General features: G+C 37.1%; 1 protein-coding gene across 4 annotated transcripts in view; it reads left to right on the top strand.

The window, feature by feature from the left end:
• Positions 1–24,823, top strand: part of tenm4 (teneurin transmembrane protein 4) — a 157,547-nt gene that overhangs the window by 29,410 nt on the left and 103,314 nt on the right. For 2 of the 4 annotated variants that reach the window (XM_088921983.1, XM_088921980.1), the window contains exons 3-7: positions 6,189–6,407; positions 17,621–17,867; positions 19,871–19,945; positions 20,162–20,260; positions 21,996–22,231. In XM_088921983.1, the coding sequence (XP_088778109.1) occupies positions 6,189–6,407; positions 17,621–17,867; positions 19,871–19,945; positions 20,162–20,260; positions 21,996–22,231 (876 nt within the window). The remainder of the gene's footprint in view (positions 1–6,188; positions 6,408–17,620; positions 17,868–19,870; positions 19,946–20,161; positions 20,261–21,995; positions 22,232–24,823) is intronic. The other 2 variants (XM_088921982.1, XM_088921981.1) reach the window with 1 other exon arrangement.

Here is a 24,823-nt window from a genome sequence, read left to right as displayed (position 1 = left end):
AGTGGGGAAGCTCCCTGACACAGGTGCATTTGTTCTGAGATCATGTGAAAGACCTCAACTACACACAGGTGGACTCCAGTCAAGTAATTATGTGACTTGGAGAAGAGAGTCAGTTACGTCAGAGATCATTTAGGTGTGTCAAAGCAAGGGGCTGAATATGTACAGTATGTATTCAATACTGACCTGTTCTCCACCCATTGTTAGATCAACAAAATCAGCATAATCTTTCACATTGCTTGTCGTCCCCTGTAGATGTATTCAGTCTGGGATCAAGGTCATTCACAAGCCCATTGCATCGACAAGTCTTACCTCAATCAAGTACCTGTAGGAAGAATTGCTTAGTCACATGCATCATTGTCAACATCAAAATTGCATTGCTGATCTGGCAGTTCCTTCACCGATGGAATGGAGGAGTAACCCTGTGGTCTATATACAGTGTTATCTATTTGTGTACTGTGCTTTTTTATTTTTGAGCTGACAAAAAATACCCAATAATGATCTCTTATGTTGAGGTAACTGATTTGAATGAAACATGCATTAAGAGTTGGAAACCTGTTTCTAAATGATTAAACTATTTTGCAGTCAGGAAATTAAAGAATACATATTTAAACCCATCTAATTTTTATCATGAATCTTGAGTTACATTTCTAAACTGTATCATTAAATATTAAATGTGTTTATATTTTTCAGACATTTGTAAATAGATGTCTGATAAATTGTTTCAGAGAGATCTTCAGATTATTGCTGATTAAATAACAGGGTACCTAAGCCTGCTGGCACTGATGATTGGTCCATAGTAGGGTGTCTGAAGGATACAATTCTAATTCATTCTGGTCTTAACATTTATAATGTCTATGGGACATTGCACAGAAGTCTGCATTATGAATTTAATTTGTGTTCTGTATGGCCTGTTGCTTACCCATTGAGTTAATTGAGCAATTAGTTAGAAATTGTTCAGTATCTTGAACCACTTGACCACAGGGTGGCACTGTGTACCTTGAAGGTTAAGACACTGAACCTATTAAATTTAAGTATTGGAAATAAACTGTGGCAAAAATAAACAAAATAACACATTATTAAGCAGGTTTCTCTCCTTGACCTGTGTGTTAAGATGATATAGAGAAGTATTTTGTCTTGACTTGTCATCTAGATTCTACTTCAAGAGAAGGTTGAATGATGAGAGCTGACAGCCTCAGTACAGTAAACAATGACAAAGAAACTGTCACATGTATTCTTGCTGAATGAAACATCATTAAAAACGGAAAGGAGAATTAATATTTGATTTCAGAGCTGAAACTGAATATTAACTGAATAGAGTTAGGTTAGTATCAAAGAGGGAAAGTACTTCACATTTTATTTTACAGAGTAGTCAGATTTAATCAGTTCCTGTATATGGTTGGAAATTGCTTTCAGATTTAACTGCAGTATGCAGTCACAATATGATATGTTTTTACATTTGCTTTACTTGATAAAGTAACGTTTAAAAGTAGAAGTGTATGGTCAGTTAGCAGTGGTTTGCCGTATTTTGAAGTTGTAGTTTTCCTTCATAACATCCTTGCAAACATTATCAATAATACAATTACTATTTAAGGTGGTCTCCCCACCTCCACTACCACCATTTCAGGTCAACAGAATGTAATAATTTGCTGCATGCATTATCTGTATTTTTAAATTGATGAACATTTTTCCAATTTTACCAAATTCTGTGCTCTTGTCTAATAGTTTTAATAGAGGCTTTCATAAGCACAGCACAATCGCATAAAATACCACACACAAAAGCAAATGGATCATAATGACATAATTTACTGAGTCCCTTAAAAAGCTTCAGAATGCTGGGGCTGTGCATTACTAGTTGAAAGCTTTATTGATGCAGACATTGTTTATTATATTAAGAGCCAATGCTTATTGAATTAGTGGTCGCAATGCCTGTTGTTCAGAAAAGAAGTGAAATGGTCTCAAAATATAAGTGGTCTCAAAATGTTATTATGAAGTCCTTACTTATTAACTCATTTTAATACAGGTGAAATTTATTTGAAAAAACCTTCCAGTTAGACATGAAATCCAAGCCATGGAAGATCTGGTGCTGTGATTTTTACCATTTGTCCTGTGCTACATATTTGGTTAACTCTCCCAGGAGGAGGTTGAAAGCAGTGAGTAACCATGGATACCACAGCTCTCCCTACCTGGTAATCACCCTGCCTCTGCCCGTTTGTTCAGTGAGTCAATTAATTAGGTTGGTTATAAGCAGATAAAGCATTTCGCTTGGGGTGTTGGGTTGAATTGGGCCTTCAATCTCAAGCAGTCATCACCGAGGCCTGTATGTCGGGCCTCCAGGGACTAGCTGTCTAAAACTTAAACTAGAGAACACAGTCAGTAGACCTTTAACTAAAGCTCCTTTGAAGTTTTAATATGGTGACTGAAAGTAAAAACAATTACACCTGGCAGTTGACAAAGCTGTTCTGTTCCTCCTAACCAGCTGTTTTGTGAGAGCATTTAATATAACCTAGAAATATATGAAGCATAAGATAACAGGGATTAATTAAAGGCATTCCAATACACAACAAAACTTTTACCTACAAAACCACCTGCTGTTGCAGTTCCCTGAAGCATTCAGATTTAAATGTTTTGAGTTAACAAAAATTCTTCTGCATGTAAGATACACAGTCAGCAATTAAAGTCGGCATTTAAAGTAAGTGATATTCTTGGTAATATTTGTTGTTTTTTTAGGTAGTAGTCTTATACAAAGTGCAATGCACATGATAGAGTCTTTTAAGAAGCATGCAGATTGTGTGGCTCAAGAGCTCATCCATCTATCCATTTTCTAATGGCTTTATCTAGTTCAGGGTCACGGAGGAGCCGGCCTATCCCAGCAAGCAACGGGCACAAGGTGTGATACACCCTGGATGGGAATCCAGTCCATAACTGGGCACACACAGACATGCACACACTTACACCAGGGCCTGTTTTTTCAGAAGCCAATTAACATGCCAGTGCAATACGGCTTTGAACCATTTCGAGGAAACCAGAGCACCCAGGGGAAACAGGGAGCACATACAAACTCCTTGCAGAAATACAGTATTTAATCTTTTCATGGATTTGATTTTTCCTTTGGGCTGCCCAAGTTTCTAGTATTAAGATGATAAATGCCCAATTCTTTCTTACTTTACAGAAGACAAGGACTCTTTGACTGAGTTCTATCATGATATGATGTCTGAATGATGCCTTCCTGACTTACTGTCCCTTTCTGAAATTTGTTAAATTATAGATGCTACACAGTGGGGGAAAATGGGGTATAAAACCAAATGTCTTAAGACTAGATTTATTTTCATTTTTAGAATGAGTATTGTAATCATTACAGGTTGAAGAAAATAATATTTTTCACAGAAAACTGTACAGTATAAGGCGCGACAAAAGCATTATTTATTTTATTTTTTATGAAGTAAACAGGTATGCTTAAAATGTTATGAGGTGATGAGGAGAATTCCATGTGAGTTGCTTTCAATCTAAAATTCAATCTAATGACTAAGTGACAACAGCAAGTGTAATAAGTTTACAAACTCAATTTCATAATTGTTTCTGCTTCAATGCACCTTGTAGTTAGAGAAATGTCAACAAGGTGGTGGAATAATTATTGCTGTTCAAGAATGTAAGAAAGCTTGCAAATTAGAGTAAGCCATTTGGCACATCTAGTTTGTTTAGTTTTTAGTAACACAATGATTGTAGGATCTTATCCAGCCATCTCTTGAAAGAAGTGATGGTATCAGTTTTCAACACCATGGTTGGGTAGCTTGTTCCAAGCTCCCACAACTCTTTGTGTCTGTTTTAAATGTACATTCACTTCGTTTCCACTTAGTGCAGTTTGCATTTCGTTGTTGATTAGGGAGTCTATGAGTTAAGTTTTTAGTCTTTCATAATTTTGAATACTTGTATCAGGTTCCCTTATAATCTTCTCTGAGACTAACGCGATTTAGTTATTTAAGCCTGTCAGAATGGCACATTCCTTTCAAGTCTGGGAATGTACTTTATCTGGTCTCTCTTCTCAGAACTGACTCCAGAGCAACACTATCTTTTTCTTTCATTGTGCTGCTTATTTTAGCAGCTCAAACGTGGGGCTTCCTCATCCTTTTGCAGTGGTGGGGCACAGTATCCAAATGTTAATTATAAATTGTGGAATTCTGGAGTGCAGTGATGTAAAATGAGAGATAATAAGTTCTACTTGCGGATGATAGCATGGAATAAAATACTGCAGACCTCACCAACAAAAAAAAAGAAGCTGAGTGATAGATGCATGAAAGAAAATGGAGAGCATATTATTTTCTGTTTTGCAGTGAAACTCACAAAAAGTATGATTTTTTTTATTTTTGTTTTGACAACATAATGATTTTGTAAATATTGTAATTAGTTCATGTATAAGAGGTAACACTTGATTTTTCAATTATACTGTTTGTGCAGTTTCCTGTGTTTCCTTATTTGAAGAATGTAATGTACTGGTACTGTATGACCTTCAGATGAACAAATCTAGCGACATGATTTTTATGTAAATAAGCTTTGTGTACTGCTCCAAGTGCTTACTTTGTCACTTTAATAAATCGTAAATGATGGTGCTCAAAAAGAATTTTAATTAACATAAAAGGAGACCTAGACTCAGTTTGACTGTTGTTTTACTTCTTTGAAAATGCAGACCCAGGGGCACAACAATTGCAGGAATTTTCTCCATGGTTACATTGGTTCTGCTGGTTTTTTGTCATTTTTAATTTATATTTGTATTGATATGATGAACTGTCTTCCATCTGGCAAGTCTGCCTAAATATTGGCTGTTGTTTTTTATTGATCTGAGTTTTAAAGGCCAGAATTTTAACAACATCTGAATGAAAGATATGTTAAAAGGTATGTTAACAAACATAGACTTAATTATCTTTAGTAATTTTAAACACAAATTGAACTACAATAGGTTTTGGTAAAAAAAAAAATATTATACATTTTTATTTGATTACCATTCATTCACAATGCAATAGGAGTCCTTGTTTCCAGTGGATGTAAAATTATCTCCATTGTGGCATTTACATCTGCAATACCTAAGCAGTGAATAGTGCTATTTAAAAAAAAAAGATTGATACAGAAATACGGTAAGGTGTGATAAATACAATACCTAAGGAAGCTCAGAGCCAGATTACCAAGGAACAGAGTCAGAATCATGTCACATATCAATTGGAAGTGTCGAGTGCCGTAATACACAAATACAATGAAACTTGTTTTAAGAATCATTTTCCAGAGGTAGTTCATCTTTGCAGTTAAGCACTTGATTAAGGGTGGAGTTGCTGCATATTTGTAAGTTTCTCAATGTTAAAATGAAACTAAAGACGATTGCAGTCGTGACACTTGAATTGCACTCAGTTTGCTAAGAACTGTGGAAACCTGCAGCCGTCCCACTCTACACACCTTTAAAGGGCAGTGTGGGAATAGACTGTCTTCTGAGCAGCACGGAGGAGACATGGGCCTAAGTAAGAATGAAGGATCCATAGGATGAAAAAAGAAAATATATTTCAAACTTCACTACCGTCTTCCAATAATGTGAACACCAAATTAAAATAATTAGGATTGGGTACTGGGTGATGTAAAATATGCCCTGGAGCCTTTGACCGGAGAAGCCACGGTCTCCTAAGGTGGTGAAAGTATTATCTGCTCTGCATGTTCTTGCATCTGGCACTTTTCTATTGACTGTGGCTGTAGTTGCTGACACCTCCCAGCAGGTGCACAACCGTCAGAAAATTTGGGTGGGAAATGCCTTTTCCCACAGAAGCTTAAGCTGAAGGAAATGGTGTAGTAGTTTTCTTAATTGAAATGGTGTAAAAGATACTTTTCATGGACTTCCTATTTCAAATATTTCTAAATTGACAACTTGATAGGCAAGTAAGTCCAATAAAACTCTTATACACAGATGTACACATAAGCAAACCTTTCAATGAGCAAAGCTGCTAATCCAGAGCATCATAGTGTGCCTGTATTATTGAGGTGTCCAGATTTCGGCAGACTTGTTTGGTGGTGGAATGCTGCATGCCTTCTCCTTTGAGTTCTGAACCTCAGCCTTGAACCTCGTCTTGCATGTTTTGTGTTGTCTTCCTCTGTTGTGTTCCCTTGAAATGTGTGGTTTATTTTTCCCCTGTGTTGTTTCTGTTTGTGGTCCACAGGTCCTCCCCTGCATTGTTCATCTGCCTCATCTACCCCAGTTGAGCAGTCCCCTTCCCCTCCCCCTCCCCTTGAAGCAAATGAGAGCCAGAGAAGGTTGCTAGGTAACTCTGTGGTTCAGCCAACCCCGGATTCTGACTCCGAAGAGGAGTTTGCCCCTAATTCATTCTTAGTTAAAATGGGCTCTGGGAACCTGTGTGCTCCTACTACTGCTGCAGAAGGTGAGTTGGTCTTCAAACTTTTCTTGCTTGCTCAGTGGGGACACAATTCTCTTTCTCATACAGTATTTGCTCATAAGATGTACTCCGCGGTGCCATTTGTTGTAGAAATCCAGGGGAGAAACAAATCGGAGACATCACAGTATCTGCAGTTTCTGCCCCCAGGTGTTTCAATGAGAGATACTCATTGGATTTAGGGGCTAAGTGAATGACACCTTAATTTGGCCAATGAAATCTTTAGCTTTAGCCAAGGAAATGTTTGTCACTAAGTGATTGATTTTGCAGAAGCAGCATGCTGACAGGAGGCGAGTACTCATTTATATCCTTTGTGGGTGTTGGCAGTAGCTTTTCATTTGAGCAGTGAAGATTCAGGTGTACTTGAGAGAAAATGTTTGCATTCAAGTGAATGAGTTGAAAAGCCTGTTTTTCTTTTAAATAAACCTCAGAATTGAATGCTAGGTGTCTGCTTGCTTTTTGTATCTTCTATTTTAGCAATGAAGTTTACGAGTTGAAAACAAATTCCTTAATAATGACCTTAAAATCTATTAATCATTTATATGAGGTGCTTCTGAAATATACAAGAGTCTAACATTGTGCTCATTTTTCATACTAATTACAGTCTCTTTATTTTTATGGGCAACCAAGGTTGATAACACTCTATAAAAAATGTAGGTATCGTGATCCTAAAATTCTTATGAAATTCATGAGGCAATAAAGTTTCCAGCTAGAACCAACAATTACATTTGAATGGTGCCAAACAAAGGAAAGAAACAATTCCTGTTTTCCTTTGAAGAGATTAATTTAGTTGTTGATTTAACTAATAGAAATAGAAATGATAATTCTAAACTGATAGAAATATTCCCCAATGTTACACAACCAATAAGAGACTTTATAACTGCATCCAGGGACTCAAAAGAGTAATACAGTATAGCACTTTTAACACAATTTTGCAGTGTGTTGTCTTACTAGCAAAATTACACAAATCATTTTGAAATGTTTCAAAATATTAAACATTTAAACTGGTGTTAAAAAGACCGGTGAAGTGAAATAATTCAAACGAATCATCCCTTTACCCCTTTACAAAAATGTAACTAGATATCACTCAAGACTATGAGTCAGCTTTGTTCAGATTGTCATCCAAGAGTTACCGAGGATGAAGAAGAAATTAACATTAATTTGGCAGTTGGGATCAAATTATTATATTTGATTTATTTCACTTGTATTAAACAATTTCTGGTTTAATTTCTATCTTTATATAGCATGTAGATGCAAAAAGCAGAACAATTAATATGTGCTGAACCTAAAGTCATAGAGGCTCTTTTTTAATTAACTAATTCACAGGAGGATAATTCTATGGCCCCTGCAGTGTTATTGATAAGGGTGTCCAATGAACAAGGGATTGAAGGTCCCCTGTGTCTGTAGCCATTTGGCCAGAAACAAATAGACTTGTGATGTCGACAGTGATTTTCAATCATTATGTACCTCATAATCATACTAACACACAAAATCAATCACACCACGGATGTCCTGACTCTCCATGGTCATTAAAAATCCCAAGACATTTCTTACAAAGAGTAGGGGTGTTACCCTGGTGTCCCCCTGGCCTTTACCAGTCATGGCCTCCTAATAATTCCTATCTATAAAATTGGCTTCATCAGTCTGCTCTCCTCCCCACTGATAGCTGATGTGTGGTGAGCATACTAGCACACTTTGACTACTGTCACATCATCCTGGCTGGTGCTACTCATTGGTGGTGGTGGATTGGCGTTCCCATCATAAGCATTTCATTGGATTTGTGCCAAACTGAACTGATTAATGGTATATAGTATAGCACTAATATAATGTATACAATAAGATTATTATTAATATTACACTTTTCTCCAACCTTTTTCCTGTGACACCCAGTATCCGCTTACTTTCCATTATCTTACCCGATAAGACATAAGAAAGCTGACCTTATGAGTATCATTCGTAATTTGAAAGAAGGTAACCAGATTGTGTTTGAGATTTTCAAAATATTTTTTAAATCATTGAGTCGCTCGTCTGACTTTCTTTTATTTACAAAATGGTATATATGGTATCTGGTGTCTGATTTTTTTATGAAAAAGATCCTAATATGGTTAACTCCAAACAGATTAAAGCTCAGAAATCTGCTGTAACTAGAAGATATAGCTATTAGGTGTTATCAGAATATGTTTATATCAAAGAGATGTAATGCATTAATTTTAAATGATTAATTTTTTTTTACTTGTGGTGTTTGAGATTTGTTTTTCTTCTGTTATGTGTTTTGTTTGTACTGTTTATAATGGCTTGGAGCTTTTTGCAAGGCACTTAAAATAAATTGCATTATCATGATGATGAAGAGGTGGAATATGTCCTTTGTTAGCTATGAATATTTTTTGTCCTAAAATCAGGAAGTTATTTTGCAATTTCTAAACACACTTTGCACTTCCATCCTTCTGCTTCTTGGCATAAAAGATTATTTCTTTTACAGGTTTACAAAGTAATTTAATCATATAAGGTAAATGTAACTCTGTAAATGTGTCCTAAATTTCAATTTGATCTACTGCTTTAAGTACATTTTCTTTGTACTCTGTTTACAAAGGTTGATTTCAATGCTGTTTGTCAACTTTACACATCTTTATTATAATTTAACTTTGCTTTACCACAGCATATTGCTGTAAACATGTACACATCAGAGGTTCAGAAGCAGAAAGATATAAGCCAAGCAGAACACATTATGTCTTTCAGACAAATGAACTAAATTATGGATCTGACCCCACCCCAAAAGAACCTTTGTTCCTATGTGATATTTGAATAAATCTATGATCAACCCATATGGATTTAAGTGGAACTATATGTGCTTTTCAAAATCTAACATGCAGACTGTACACTCTAACTGTAACTAACAAAAACATATTGTAGATGTGTAATTTATAGACAGATGTGTTGTGCATTTTTAGTTGGGAAAATCATAAAGCTTGTTACAGCCTGTTCCATATGGGTATGAAATGGATTAGCAGGTCAGTACAACACAACCAGTGATTGTTGTGTTCATTTTTCTCATAAAGGAGGCATGTGATATACTGTATCTTATTTTCCTCAGTGAACATATTTTAACTTGTGGCTGTTACAGCTATCACTTTAAAGAGCCACACCCTTAAGCATCCCTTGCAGGCTTGCAATATGCACAAAATAGTGTAAATAATTGATTGGACTTGACAATTAATTGAACCAAAGGCAGAAATAAAATCAAACATTAAAGTGTTGTAGCTCAGAGACTGTCAATAAAATAGTGATAGTTATAGTATTATGATGCGGGCCATAATCCCCTTAACATCTAGCCACACAGGGGCTCCAGATGGATTTAAATGAAGAAGAAAGTAGAGGATGTTCGTTTCTAGGTGTTGCATCAAATGACAAAGGTTCTTATTTGCATAGAAATCTGGGCTGCCTCAAGGCTCTCAGTATGGGGTAGAGGGGGTGTGAGAGAGCTTTTCCTTTAATTTCAAGCAGTTTATGACATGTTTGGATTTTTGTGTGTAAGGAAGAGCAACCTCAAAGCATTTTTCCGAGACTGTCACGTCTTGAGTACAAAAAAAGAATGCTTCTGACTCGTGGTTCTGTTTCTGTATTTAGACCACCCGATTTTCCTGCTTTCCAGAGGCCGTGTTTCTGCTCGTTTTGCCGGACAGTTGACTGTGCTTCAGGGCAAAGAACACTCGCTCAGTTTATAAGATAACCTCTGGTCCTGAAAGCAGAATTGGCAATGTCCATGATGAAATGTGCTCCTAAAGAACTTTCACCTTTTATTCTGCTCATATGTAAATAAGCAGGGAGTTATGTAAATCGTGCTAGCATAAAGATCTTACACAGTCATTCCATATTCACAGTTTTACCAGCATAGGACTGACAGCACATAGCCCAATTTCCATAATAATTCTGTTTTTAGTTTTACTACTTTATAAAGGAATGTTAGTAAGTCTGTGATATACCAGTCCCTTAATTACTTTTGTAGTTTGAAAGCTGGTCTATTTATATACTGTTTGTTCCCTATTGTCTGCCTTACTTTGTCCTCTTAAGCAGATCCATTAAATATGTACATTAAGGCATCATGACTTTGATGGTATGGGGACCCCCCCCTGCTAGATGATCTTCAGCTAGATTCCAATTCATTGCCAGATGAGAACCAGGGAATACACGAGCTGTTCTCAATGCTTTGATTAGTCACTGTTACAAAACACTCTGAGCAGGGAAGTATGACACATCTCTTTGAAAACAATAGTGTTAGCTAAGCTTTTGAAGTTTTACTACCTTGCCTGCATGGTATTGTTATACAAAAAAAAACACAAGGACTCTCAAAACGTGCCAGACCTCTGTATTATGTGCTGTTTTATGATTTCTCCGTGGGATATGTATTTGTTTAATAAAATTGTACTATAGTATCTCTTAACTTGTATTTTATATGACAAAATTTCTTAAGGTGTAAATTAAGAGAGTATACTGTATGTCTTTACAAACTGTTCCAGTGACTGTTCCGCTGTGTGTACATTGTACAGAAAAGTGAAGGAAGGTTCAGTCTAGTATGAGTGATATCTGCTCTTTAATGTCCCCTGAGTGTAAACATTCTGATCAAAGTTAATCCAAGGCCCTTTTAAAGGAAGGGTCATGAATCGTTTAGTTTGCCTGACACCGTTTATAGTCATAACCTACTGAATTCTGACTTAGATGTTGTCAATAACAAGTGAGAATCTTAGTCACCAACTACAGTACAGTACAGTGTTAGCTGCAGATACAGACATACATTTTCTAATTAAAACATGTAAAGCAATTGGTAAAAATTGTAATTAATTGTTCATCCCTGCAGAGTGTAGAATATTTTAAGGATGCAAGTCATGCTTGCTGAAGATTGTTTGGAGGTACTTTAAAATGCATCATTTTTTTTTAAATTATAATGCTCTGGCTGTACAATGCAACATTTATTTGCAAATATATTCAGAAGACGGTTGTCCTCGTCTGTGCAACAGCATATGTTTTATTTTCCACGCCTGTAATTTTCTCTCCAGAATGTCTCCCCCTATCAAGCTGACAATATTATCAGAATCTTAAAGGTCTGGTCCCCAAAGATTCTTGGACATTCTACAGGACATGCGCTTTGCTGCAGTCCCTGGCTGTCTCACAGGGGTTGGCAAGTAAATCCTTCTAGGGGATTTTAGCCATGGGGCTGTACTCCCCTGCTGTGCAAGAAATCTTTAACAAAGCACTCCTTCCATTTTCTGCATCTTTCAAGGGGGTGCAGCATGAAATGAGGACATTGTCTTCCCATGATATGGTGTAGCTCCAAATTAAACTGCCAGGAGATCATATCCTTTCTTTACCACATAGGAAAGCAGTCCTTAAAATAAGCTTGTAGACATCTCAGTTTTTCATCTGAAACCTAACAGTCTGGCAGGAAATTAATCATGGCTTTTTTTAATCATCTTGCTTGTTGAGTAAGAAAATAGCTAGGGCATTGAAAAGAGACTTTAGCTAAAGTTTGTTTTTAATCTTTCGAACGCTCAGAAATGTGTAGTTCATTGGACAGGAGGTTAGCTTTTAATAGTTCCAGTGACTTAAATTTAGGAGCAACATTTTTTTTCTGTAGATCTTTTACAGGACTGAGCGGACTGTGTCTCTGAGAGACGCTGCCAAGATGCAATTTACCACGAATACTGAGGTACATTTTGCAATAATTAATGGTGCAAATCACGAAACACTATCTCTAAAGCCTTGTCACTCACACATATAGAAAGACACCAGCTGATGCTGAAAATTACACCTAGCGCTTGCTGTTTGCTGTACCTATTACTTTACAATGAAGCCTGTTAAGAAAAGAGGTATTCCCAAATGCACCTTTGTTCAGAAGTACATAGTAGTAAAAACACAACTCAAACATCTTAGTCCAAAAGAGGGAGACAGAGAGCTTGCTACCATATTTAGCACAACAGAATTTGGCCTCAGCCCATTCTTATATGCTCAAGGAAATGTAATTTTGATTAACTCTTTTACTTCACTCATTGGCTACATTTACTTGGTGTAGGAGTAAGCAATTCCTTTTAATCAGTTTTGCCTTTTGATTAATTTCCTATTGAATCACCTGCTTTTCTGCTTTGAACTTGTGTCCGGGGCTTTGGCAGATCACTGAATTTGATCAAATGGGTTTCTTTTAAATGAGATGAACCAACATCTGTCGTTTTGAATAACGTATTCAGAATCCTTCATTCTTCATTAGACTAGGTTCTGAAAGAGTCCTTAGTCGCCTGGCACCAGTTGGAGGACAAGCAGGAAATGGTTTCCCTAGGTCAATATTGTACCACTCCCAAAACAAGTTAATGAAATAGCAATTCGAGTTCTACATACTTCCGAAAAAGAAGCCCCACAGTAAATTGACACATCCAGTGTCAACTTAACCGAACCCCTGGATAACGGAAAGTGAAGAGTGAGAAGGACCCCAACAATACCAGGAGCAGTGCCGGATTTCCCACTACGGGGACTACGAAGTTTTTAGGGCCTACGGAGGAGGCAAACACTAGTGACTAACAAAAAACGAGCTGAAACAACATGCTTGCAATTGACTCTAGGTGCTCCAAATCGATAATTACACGGTATCTAGCAGCTGTTCTAGAAATTAGAAGTATCGAAGTGATGGTCGCTCGACTCGCTCCATCAATCGCGTAGGTTAGCATTAGAATAGTTTACGGTGCATCATGTCAATCAACGTAATTCAATTGGCGTTTACCCCTCTTTTTGTACATTTTGAAGTGAACGTGCCTAGGGTCTACAAACACCAAAATCCGTCCCTGACCATGGGAGGCCACTAAGAGTCCTTGGTCCCCAACCAGACATGTTCACCGCCCTCAAACACCACAACCCTACACTGGCCTTGTGTACAAGACATATATATAAGGGTAAACAAAGAGAAAATTGTATATATATCTACTATAAACAGTATGTATTTAATAACAAGCTCTTTTGTTTTACTAGATCCCTCATTTTCTCGAAGGTTTGTTGAATCTTCACAGCAAGATCTGAGTTTTAAAGCTGCATAAATTTTCGCTGAGTTCCCCCGCTTTCCTGCTGTACCTGTTGTAAATGGCTATATAATATCAAACGGGCTTTCAGTAAATTTATTTGTATTGCATTTCAGCTGCTCAAATGCTAAATGGTGTTTCGTCAGAGCTTGTTCTGCCACTTCTCTCTCTGCCTTTCATCCAAAATAATATTTTTAACCTTGGATTCTGCTAGAGCTTTGCTTTGTCAGAAATAGATGTTATAGGCCAAAACAATTTCACCAAGGGCAGTGGTCTTCCCACTGGAATCAAGCTGAGGCCCTGAAAGTTCGACTGCAAAAAAATGTTAGACCTCCCTAAGAGATAAGAATTATAGAATCTGTGCAATATGTTGTTTATTTAACATTTTCAAGTTTCCAACTAATAAACACACTATATACAGTGGTACTGCATCTCATACATGGGACACTGAAATTACACTTGTTATAATACCTGTGTTAGATACTGTGTAGAAAACTGTGTTTTATGTGATACGTGATGCGTCTTTCAACTAATGCCTGGATTTATTAATATTAATTCCTCGGCGGGGGGTTTTGCAGTATGTAGCCTTGAAAGTCATTTCGTATGTTAAGAGGACCTTTGGGTGTAAGCTTGTATGTAATGATACATTAACAAACTTTTTTTACATCAAGAATAATTTGAGATGTACTGGAAGTTCCTGGGCTATTGCGTGTTGTCATGTGCTTTTGTTGCAGTTACAGAGCTTTGAGTAATCTACAGCCTGAAAACGAAGAAAACTACTCATTTATAATCACGCTGCCAAGTAGCTTGGATAATATAACATTTGATAGCGAAATGGAAGCTAGTAATTAAAGGCCAGGCTTGTTTTCAAAATATTGTAGTGGCTGTGTGTTTATTTCCTCAAGAATATGTTCAAGGTGATGTGTTTTTAACTACCTGTCCTGCAGATTCAAGCTGTGAATTCATTAGCTGTAGACGAAAAAATAACGTAACATTTCCTGAACAGGTTTTTCCCTTTTCACAATTGTATTCTCTTGAGAAGCCATATTATGTTGATCGCAGCCATAGTAGCATCACACTTAAGCAAATTATCTTTCTTCCTAACCTTATACTTGATGCATAACAAAACATTTCCCTCGTCTTGACCTAGAGATCATCACCACTATTGCGAAAAATGAAAGAGGTGTCTATAAACACTTTATATGCCTTTTTGTCCTATGGAGCCAGCTTACCACAAGAGACTCTTTCACTTTGACATATCAGCTTACCAGGCCAGAGCTCTTGAGAATTAATTTCAGAGCTAAACACACTTTGGAAACCTGTCTGTGAATAAACCAGTTAATAGGCAAGCCAATTAGATTTTGTTTGCTCTACTCAATTATTGGCAATCGGTGCTCTAGGTATTCTATGGAGGGGGGAAGGACACACAGGAAAAAAGCTGCATTAGCCCATACAGAGACAGTGTATCTAAATGATTGATGAATTGCTCAGTAGTTATGGAAACAGATTAATGCAATGTGATATTCCTTTCTCCTGGCATGGAACTACAGGGTCTAATGCATATTGCAACATTGCTGCAGTACTCTCTATAGAGGAGACTGTCAGACAAGTCTTTCAACCAACCTGACATTCCTATTGCTGGTTGTCCTTATCAGAACAAAGCAGAAAGTTTCTGTGCCTTACAGACATTTGCCGTTTTTAATGTGGAATCATGCTGTATTCAATCAAGCACATTGTGTTCAGAAATTTCTGTACTTTCTGCAGGCCAATATAATGATGCCTTTTAATTTGTAGGGCCGAAAGTGAAAGCAGTTTATGCTTCTATTTGCTGTCAACTATAATGCAAATTGCTACATGTTGATACCTGTCTGTAGAAAAATTGCATGTCTTGTGCTAATCACTTTCACGGTCACTGTGTCTCAAGTGTTTGCCAAAAAGGCTGATGTAGCAAGAACCCATGTTAATTGGATTTTACTTTGACACCGGTGCATTCAAACATCAGATATTAAATCTTTTTGAGCCTGTCAGAAATACCTGTAGAGTGAACTGTATGTTGCCTATATTGTATTTATTTTTCTTAAGGCAAGTGGAAGTATTTGGAATTTCCTGACTTAGTGTTAGAGGTGTTTCATGTTCAAGTAAGCTTAAAGCTTGTAGCCTGTCTCTGTGGGCAACAGAGTGACAGTGATAGCTACCTTAGTCAAATGGTGCTGATGACATTTTAATTTTTATAAATGAGGGGGAGGGGATTCCTTTAGATTTGCAATTAAATAGTATCATATTTTACTACTCTCAAAAAGAGAGCCTAGAGGACTATTTCTTTATCTTAACTGAAACCATCTTTTAATCTGATACTGTTCCACTTGTAGTAATCATTCCTAATTACAGTGAGGTCCTCAGGTAAGAGGTATTGTAAGAGCTGAGATGGGGGTGGCCAGGTGTAGGTCGTGAACACCACTTGGTCTCCTCATCTATGTTCTTACCAAGCTCTCAGTAATCAAATCGGGCTGTTGAAGTCCTCAGACATAATTCTCAACCTGTCCTGGATTTGAATGTTTATTTTTTTATCTGACAATTCAATGATTTAATTGCCACACATGGTAGATTGGGGGTTAGTGCTGCTGCTTCACAGTTTTTGTGTCCTGAGTTTGATTCTGAACTTGAGGCACCTTCTTTGTAGAGCATATTATCCCTGTGTTAATGTGGATTTTCGCTGGCTGCCCCAGTTTCCTCCACCTGTGAAAGATCTGCTGACTGTGTTAAAATGCATATCTAAATTGTCCCTGTGTGCTTGTGTGCATTTGTGTGTGCCCTTCAATGGACTGGCATGCCACACACAGTATAGTTCTGCATTGTATCCTGTGCTTCTGGGATAGACTGGGGGTTGCTGTGACCCTCAACAGGAAATGCATTTTTTCATTGTTTTTGGAACATTAGGTGGGTAGTGTTAGTTAATGTTGAGGTTCAGTTGCCTGTAGGTTCTATCCTTGTTGGTAAGCATCAATAGAACTAATAACAGTTTCTTGTTGCCCATATTAAAAGATGTTACTGTGTAGAACATGAATATTTATGGGGCCACAACAATCCTTTAGCAGATTTAGGCCATTGAATTAATGGTTGGTTCCAGCAGGTGATAAGTTGTGGTGATTTCACAGCTTCTGCATCCAGATACTGGGGAAGAGTCCCCACCTCCACTCCACTCCTCAGAAAAAAAAAACACAACAAAAAGTTCTTTACATTGCTTTATATGGCTAGTTCTAAGGAAGGCACAGTGCACTGTAAAGACAGGTTTTGAATACTTGCTTTGGAAATTGAACTGGCCTAGGGAAGTGTGAGAGACCTACGTGCGTAATTAAAATGTTTGGTTTTCCTTAGTGGGAAAAGTCCTTAAAATAAGTTTTTTAAAATATAAAATGCTGATAAAATATAAAACATAACAATGGAATGTTAAAAAGTGAAACAGTTTGTAACCTAAATTTCCGTTTTGAGTTTTGTTTTTCAGTAAGAACAATTTTTACATTGACATTTCATAAGTGTCTTATCTTCTGTTTTGTAAATGTGTTGTTCGCTCATCTTTTTTCCAGTGACTTGTTTCAGTATAGCAATGATGTAATTTACCGTAGATCATATTGAAGCAAAGTATTTTTTACACTGAGATTTCTGTTTTTGGCTAAGATTGTTGGTACGTTAACAATGAAAAATTAAAGTTTCAGAGGTCAAATGAGTAAATATTATATTTAATATTTTCTGTATCCTTATCTGTAATGTGAATGCTAAATAGCATTTTTATTGACATGGTAAAAAGCAAGAAAGTTTCCCATGATTACTTTCATTTTTATGTAAAGTCAACAGCCATGAAAGACAGGCTTTATTTTAATTTAAATCAATGTTTTTGAAAGGATTGCCATTCAGGCCCTCCCTTATATCCATTAGTGTAGTACTGTGCCCCGTTGTTAATGAATATTTCTCAATAACTTAACTTACAGAGGCTGACAGAATAGTTCTCACTACTGACATTTCTCTTTAAAAAAATTGAACCGCTGTGGAACTACTTCATATAACGAATGTCGGGCAATGGTAGGAAAAAAAGAAATGCTGTGAAGTTGCTTTTTAGAATAATAATTCTATTCATTTCCTCTGTTCTAGACCAATCATCATCCTTTCAAAACCATTCCAGGCTCCGGACACCCCCCCTTCCAGTCTCTCACTCACACACCCCGAACCAGCACCATGCGGCCTCAGCCAACTCTCTGAACAGAGGGAACTACACCCCACGCAGCAACCCCAGCCCTGCGCCCACAGACCACTCTTTGCCCCCAGAGGGCCCTACACAGGACTCAGGTAGCGCGCAGGACAACTGGCTACTCAACAGCAACATCCCACTGGAGACCAGGTACCATTACTATTGTCTGGATGAATCTTCACAATATAGGTGGAGCTAAGTCTAGCCTTGGCTTAAGAGAACATGAGCGTTTGCTTTGGTCCATATCTCTTGTTCTTTTGTCCAATAAAATACCCCCATCTATTTCATTAAATATGGCACTCTTATTTACCCCCTTTTCACATACCTTTTCTGCTGATCAAGCTAGCACCCTAGTGCCAAACGCCCTGAATATCTCATTCAAAGAGACCCCAGAGAACTGTGAGGTCTCCTATTATACATGCACTGTGCAGTATGCATATTGAACATGGAATGCTGTGTACAAGGAGACAAGAACTTTTTTTTTCTTTTATAGAGTATTCAATTCATAATAAATTCCAATAACACACTCCCTTTTTTGGAAAGTATATGTTTGGACTTTTGAATTGTCTGAGTTGTGCTTCTGCTTCACAGCTTTGTCTAATATTGGTTTTGTCTTTGTATACATTTCCGTGCAGATACGGACTTAAATATAATGTTATTTAAATAGGAAAAGGCTCTGATATGAATTAAATCAGTGAAGTACCCAATTGGGGAAGGATGTCGGTTTTTGCTGTTTCTTTTGCTGTTCAGGCACTGCACTGGCAAATCAATCAAGGCATTACTCTGTAAAGTGAACCAAAAGCACTGATGCTTAAATTAAGATCCAACTGAATCAGAAATTGGTGAGAGAGAGGCCCCAAACAAAGAGAAATGGATTGATTTTGCCTAGATGTCAACATGCCAGTACAAGCCTTTTCAGGAGATCTGGAATATGGCTACAGGCAGCGAATGTTGTTGTTACCGATGTTGTTTGTGACTGCATACGGACCAGATCCAGTCTGATCAAGAGAGAAATTAGCCAGTTAAGGGATCAGCAGTGTGGTTCCAGGATGAATATGCTCAAAGGCCAGTGATAAAAAAGGTCCTAAACTCTTTTTTTGAAAATGCTTGTGGATTGCATAACTACGTGATCCAAATTGACAAGCGAATTATGGAGTTAATTTAGTGGACAATTACACTATCTACTATATTCCCATTCCTTCACTGCACATGGGCAATGTTAAGAGAGATGGGCCAGTCAAGAAAATGAACATTAATGTTAGTTTGTAGAAGGGCTGTTAGCAGGGTAATGAATGATAAGGAGCTGTACTATGTAAGTAGAAATTATTAATCTCCTACAGGTATTTCCACTGGAGCCAACACCATGCCCTAAGAGGGTGGTTGGTGGCTAAGCATTTCCCCCAGAATATCATTAGTACCATTTTCTCTAAAGTTAAAAAAAGAACAGGTTGATTAGTATGTAAGGACATTTAAATAGGTTTTGTGTATTTGTATCGTACAAAGTTGACTAAATTAAATTAAATCTTTAAAAAGTCATTGTAAATGCCATTGCTGTATTTTTTTCCACCACGGTGGTCTGGAATTTTGTCTTGCTTGTTTGTTGTCTGTGTCTCGGACATACCCGTCTGACTGAATAATTTCATTATTGAAACTAACGTTTCATTTTCCTCTGTGAATAAACAGACTGCTGCAGCCAGCCTGTCATTAACAGAAAAGAAAAGGTTTTTTCTCCTTTTACTTTCCATGTTCAACCTGTACAGTGTATGTTGCCATTTACCCATTACATTGACTCAGCTTTCTCTTATGGAACAGTGTTCTTACAAAGAATGTACACTGTAAGGATATTAACAGCTTCACTAGAAAGTCGATAACCTGTTGTACATACTGTTTCGAGTTCAATTTTTCAAGGGGTTTGTAAAAATGATTTTGTATGTTTTTATTTAAGAAAAAGTGCTGTACAGCTAATTTAACGATACCCGCAGTATCTTTTCTATGTTCTGTGGTGGTGTGTATGATAATGAGAACTAGAAGTTCAGGTATGACTGTACGAGGGTGCGTTTTATTCTCATTTAATGGTTACATTATAATGTAATGTGAAATTACAAGGGCTGATTAAAGTGATGCATTGTTTTCTTTCAATTATGGTCAAAAAGGAGCCAGAATACTCTTTTGTATATCAGAGAAGAGCAAGACGCATACAGAGAAGGGCAGGGATCATTCAATACAAGGTATGGGGCATTCTGGGAAAGCCCAGTGTGCTCACTTTAGCTACAGATAAGGACAGGTAGCTGTTGATTGTCTCACTAATATGTCACTAATAGTCTAGTTCCATAAGGGTTTTATTTTTTGTATATGTTCTGGCCTTTTTTTTGGTGAGCACTTTTTGTGTGTTCCTTACATGCATGTTGCACTCTGGTGTCACTCATCTTTCCATCTGTGTGTAGAAACATAGCAAAGCAGACATTCCTAGAGACTTTACAGGACAACCTCATTGAGATGGACATTCTAGCGTCAGCACATCGCGATGGTGCTTACAGTGAAGGGTATGTGACGCTCACGTTTAATGTCTTGCTGCTATCAAATTATTTTATTCGAAAGTAATAATTTAATAATTATTACAATTGTTAAATAGGATAGATAAATCAGCATTTTAGTGCAATGTGGTAACATTAAATATCGACAATTTATTATTCTACCGTTATTATCAATATTGCTTATATCTGTGTAAATATAACCCAACAAATTGTTTTTTTTTAATAAAATAAGATAATCACTTGTACGGATAGTATATATGCATCTTATTGATTTGTAGTCTCAAAAGTTAAATTGAATTATTTTTTTTTATTTGTCTACATTATACATGGCCTGCCTCTGGTGCCAACGGATCACCAACACCATACTGAAAAGTCACTACTTAAGACTGGATAAAATCTTTTTAACTGACAATAACAATACAGACCTTTACAAAAATATTCTTTGGCTAATTTATAATTTGGCTAATGTATTCTTTGGTATTATTTATAATTATTGTTGGTTAGAATGTGTTCTCTGAGTGGAATGTCTGGGATGTCAGCACTTCAATTTCATAAATGGATACCACCATCACCCACGTTACTTTGCCCTTAACAGTCATCCATGATTCATGTTAAGCAGATCCTGATTCTGGTCAGTAAGTATGAAGCCCAGGCAGCTGAGCTGGTCATTCTGTAACGCGAGCCTTCCTCCGGGCAATCAATACGCTAATTTTAAACAAACATAATTTAAGCAGTCTTCCGTTTCCTTTTCGTCTTATTGATATTTCAATTTGCATATTCCTCGAGATTTAAAATTATTGTCCTTAAAAGGATTGATATTATATATTTCAAACTGTAATATTATTTTGCATTTGAAGTTTTTCCAGAAGTAACCTCTAGAAAAAATACATTTAATAAAATTAAATACAATTAATTTTATTGATAAAATTAACACTACAAGCACTTACTAAACAGGAGTGTCCTCTAGTGCTTGTAAATGTCTAAGCATTACGTAATAAGAAATGGTGGTACTGAAAAAGAGTTGTCAAAAGTATTATACCAATATTTGTGTAGTGGATTCTGATTTTAAATGGCTTATTGCAGTGTTAATTTGGCGATCCTATTCTGTGCTCCAGGCCTTATTAATGTTTAGAAAAATGGAAAAGAGGATTCCTGACTTACTTATTGACAATAAAAGCTTCTCTTTGAAGTGTAGGAACAGTTGGTTCACCCACATCATTTAACCACAAGGGATCACGTTACCCGTGACGCCACCAGCGTCTGGTGTCATTACCAGTAAAATTTGAGTATACTGCAAAAGGAGGGAAAAAGGGTGATCAGAAGACACAAAGGTGAAACACAGTATAAGGATGTACAACACGGACACCTAGATTTTTTTTTGTCTCGCAGTCGGTGTTGCATTCTGAGATTTGAAGTAAAACCAAGTTTATAATAATACCCAGACTCTGCAGCTTTGGTTTTAAGAGATAATGTTCATTATGACCACCTCAACATGGCACGGCACAGATCACAATTCTTGTAGCGCTGATGATGAATGTATTTAGCCATCCACAGGTGCAGGTTATTATTAGGAGCTGTACATTATTCCAGTTTTGTGATCCATGCTTGACTTAGTAGTTACTGTGCCTGAAGGAAAGAATTACTGGCCAGTCAAAGGATACTGCACTAGGTGTTCTGTCCAGTCGTGGGGGATGAAAAGGAGCCGCTCTCAGGAGATGGTGAGGTGACCGTGTGTATTTTGCAGGCACTTCTTGTTCAAGCCTGGGGGTACGTCCCCCTTGTTTTGCACAACCTCCCCGGGGTACCCCTTGACGTCCAGCACGGTGTACTCGCCTCCACCGCGCCCCCTCCCTCGCAGCACCTTCTCCCGACCTGCCTTTAACCTGAAGAAGCCCTACAAGTACTGCAACTGGAAATGTGCTGCCCTGAGTGCCATCCTCATCTCTGTCATGCTGGTCTTTCTGTTGGCCTACTTCATTGGTAAGTGTTTTGCATGTTCTCTAATGAACCTACGATGTGTTAAAAGTCTCACATTGGTCCAAGACCTCACATGCAGGCAGATTATATCAATTATATTATTTTCTGTGGCTTGTAGTACCCTAAGTATTACTAAGCCTATATCCTAGAAGCTGTTTCACTTTATAATTTCTTGCTCCCAGTTTAGTCTGCAGACACACTGCAGAGGCTAGCAAAAAGACCACTGTGTAATTGTTGAAGCCAAAATGAAATTCTTATATATAGTTAGTTCTTGATTATCACAGGAGGTGCGTTTCTGAAACATGCCACGGAATTCAAAAAAGGTAAAACTAATTTACCTTTGATGCAAAGAGGGAAGTGGTCTGGGGTTAACTCTCGACTAGGTTTGTACTCCTAAATAAAAACAATACAAGAGTATTTATTCCTATAAGATGCTTATGTAGTTTTTAATTTTTAAACTGTTTATATTTGTAAGATTCATGAAAAACATGGAGGGAAGACGTTTTTTTATTGTGTTGGGTGATGAGCAGGGTGGAAATATATGTCACATGCCCATAGACACATCTGGACTGCACAACTGTGTTCTGTCCTTTTACTGTCAGTGAGCTAATGTCTTGGTAATGAAGGATTTGTTAACCATAAGAACACGCGAATGAAACCATGTTCCTTTGTGTGGTTGATTTTATTTAATCATTTTCAATATCCAGTGAAAACAGAATCCCTGTTATAAAAAGGGGAACCAAAAAGGATTTCGTTTTTCCTATCAGAATGTATTACACACACATTTTGCAGTAACAGATTGGTCAGGATTTCTAAACCTTTCCACAGCGTGGTTGAAAACCATCACGTGGTTGCTGTTTTAAAGATTTTTCGACGATTTGATTGAAGATCTTGACGTAGCTTACTTTGTGTTTAGTGTTTTATTGATTTTATTTTAGATTTAGAAACATAATGGCATTTCCTAGATTTATTTATTAAGTGTGAGATGGCGGAAGGTGGTTGGAAGAACACTAAGACAAAGATGGTATTCATCGTGGTGCAAAGCTGGGTACACAAGTACAGTGTACATTGTCTTGAACACTCTATAAAGCTGCCAGTTCCTGACCACGGCCGAGTGTGTTACACTGAGAACTGATGACTTGTCCTAAATTCAGAAATTGTATGTATTTTTGAGGTCCACTAGAAGTAAAATTAAGAGTGTATAAATGGAGAATTCCCTTTACATCAAAAACATGCTGTGAAAAACGGTTCTATTGAGTTTGGTGGAAAATGGTAAAAATAAAAGTTCTCATTTTAAAACGTTTTAAAACCTGTTTAAAATGAATAGAATGTTTTTTGAAGAAGTAAAAATCCATTTCCACACCTATCCTCTTGCACACTGCTGGCGGATGAGATGTGGTGAAATCCATTTGTCTTTCCTTCCTTCTTGAGCTGTAAGCCAGCCTTAAAGAGAGGGAGGTGACACCTGAGGGCTGGACAAAACACACTGAAGTAGATTGGTTGGGAAAATGCATTTCATCACACCCCTTTGTTGCTTTGCAAAGTGGCAGAAACATCTCCACCTCATGTTAGTGATGTGCAAGGTGCTGTCAGATGAAAGGATTATGTAACTTGCTTTGCACTTTCTTCCTAAGCATCTGTGTCTGGAAGCGCCTGTAGAATAGACATCATTCTCCTTTGTCCTCCATGTGTGTATTTTAAGCAGTTGCACTGAATAGATTATTTTATAATATTTAGGTTAGTGGAACAAGATGAAAAAAGGACACAGGTACATATTTCGCATGTGTTTTCTTGTTGAAATACATATATTTGAGCACGATTGTTATCCATCCCCCCAGAATTGTTGTTTCAGTGTTGTGTTTATCTTACCTGCAAAAGAAATAACTGCAATGCCATCAGAATGGCATTACACTTATTCTTTTTGCACCTTTCTAAATGTACCACTTGAAAAAATAGAGATACTGTGACAGTAAATAATACTCCGGTCTCAGATATCAATAAGTCTGCACTACTGCACCAAAAATAATTTATATGATTTCTGCTTTTGCTGATGTTGGGTTTCTCCAAATTATAATCTAATGATTGCACAGATGGATGTATTACAAATAAAGGGTCCTATTCCAGGATATTTTGATAAATAAACAGCAGCCAGTAACCATGCATGATTTCAAACGACTTCTGTCTGTTGTAGTGACTCAGGTACTGTGTAACTGGTAAGTGGTATCAGTGGTATCAGGTAGACTTTTGATTGAATTTAAAATCCAATAAGCGGGTTGAAATAGTAGACTGATTGTTGGGCACTGCAGCTTTAAATAAGTCTACTACAGAGAGGTAATTTTCCCGATATGCTTGAGAAACCAAAGCCTTTCTTAGCTCTAACTATACCTTATACCAGTGTGCCCTGGCAAGATGCCAGAGTTGCCCACCAAGCTGAGACAGCTTAATTACAAAGAGTAATTACTTCTTAAAAATATTAATTATTAAAATTCAGATGATCTCCCCTTGCGCCTGAAGTAAACACATTCAAAACTCAACCTCACCACAAGAACTGGATTTTGAATCAGAAAGAAGGGCCATCTTTAATTAAACGGTGAT

This window comes from Atractosteus spatula, chromosome 7, assembly GCF_055471065.1.
Source record: "Atractosteus spatula isolate fAtrSpa1 chromosome 7, fAtrSpa1.hap1, whole genome shotgun sequence".
Lineage (NCBI taxonomy): Eukaryota > Metazoa > Chordata > Actinopteri > Semionotiformes > Lepisosteidae > Atractosteus > Atractosteus spatula.
This window is presented reverse-complemented; position numbering and strand designations above follow the sequence as displayed.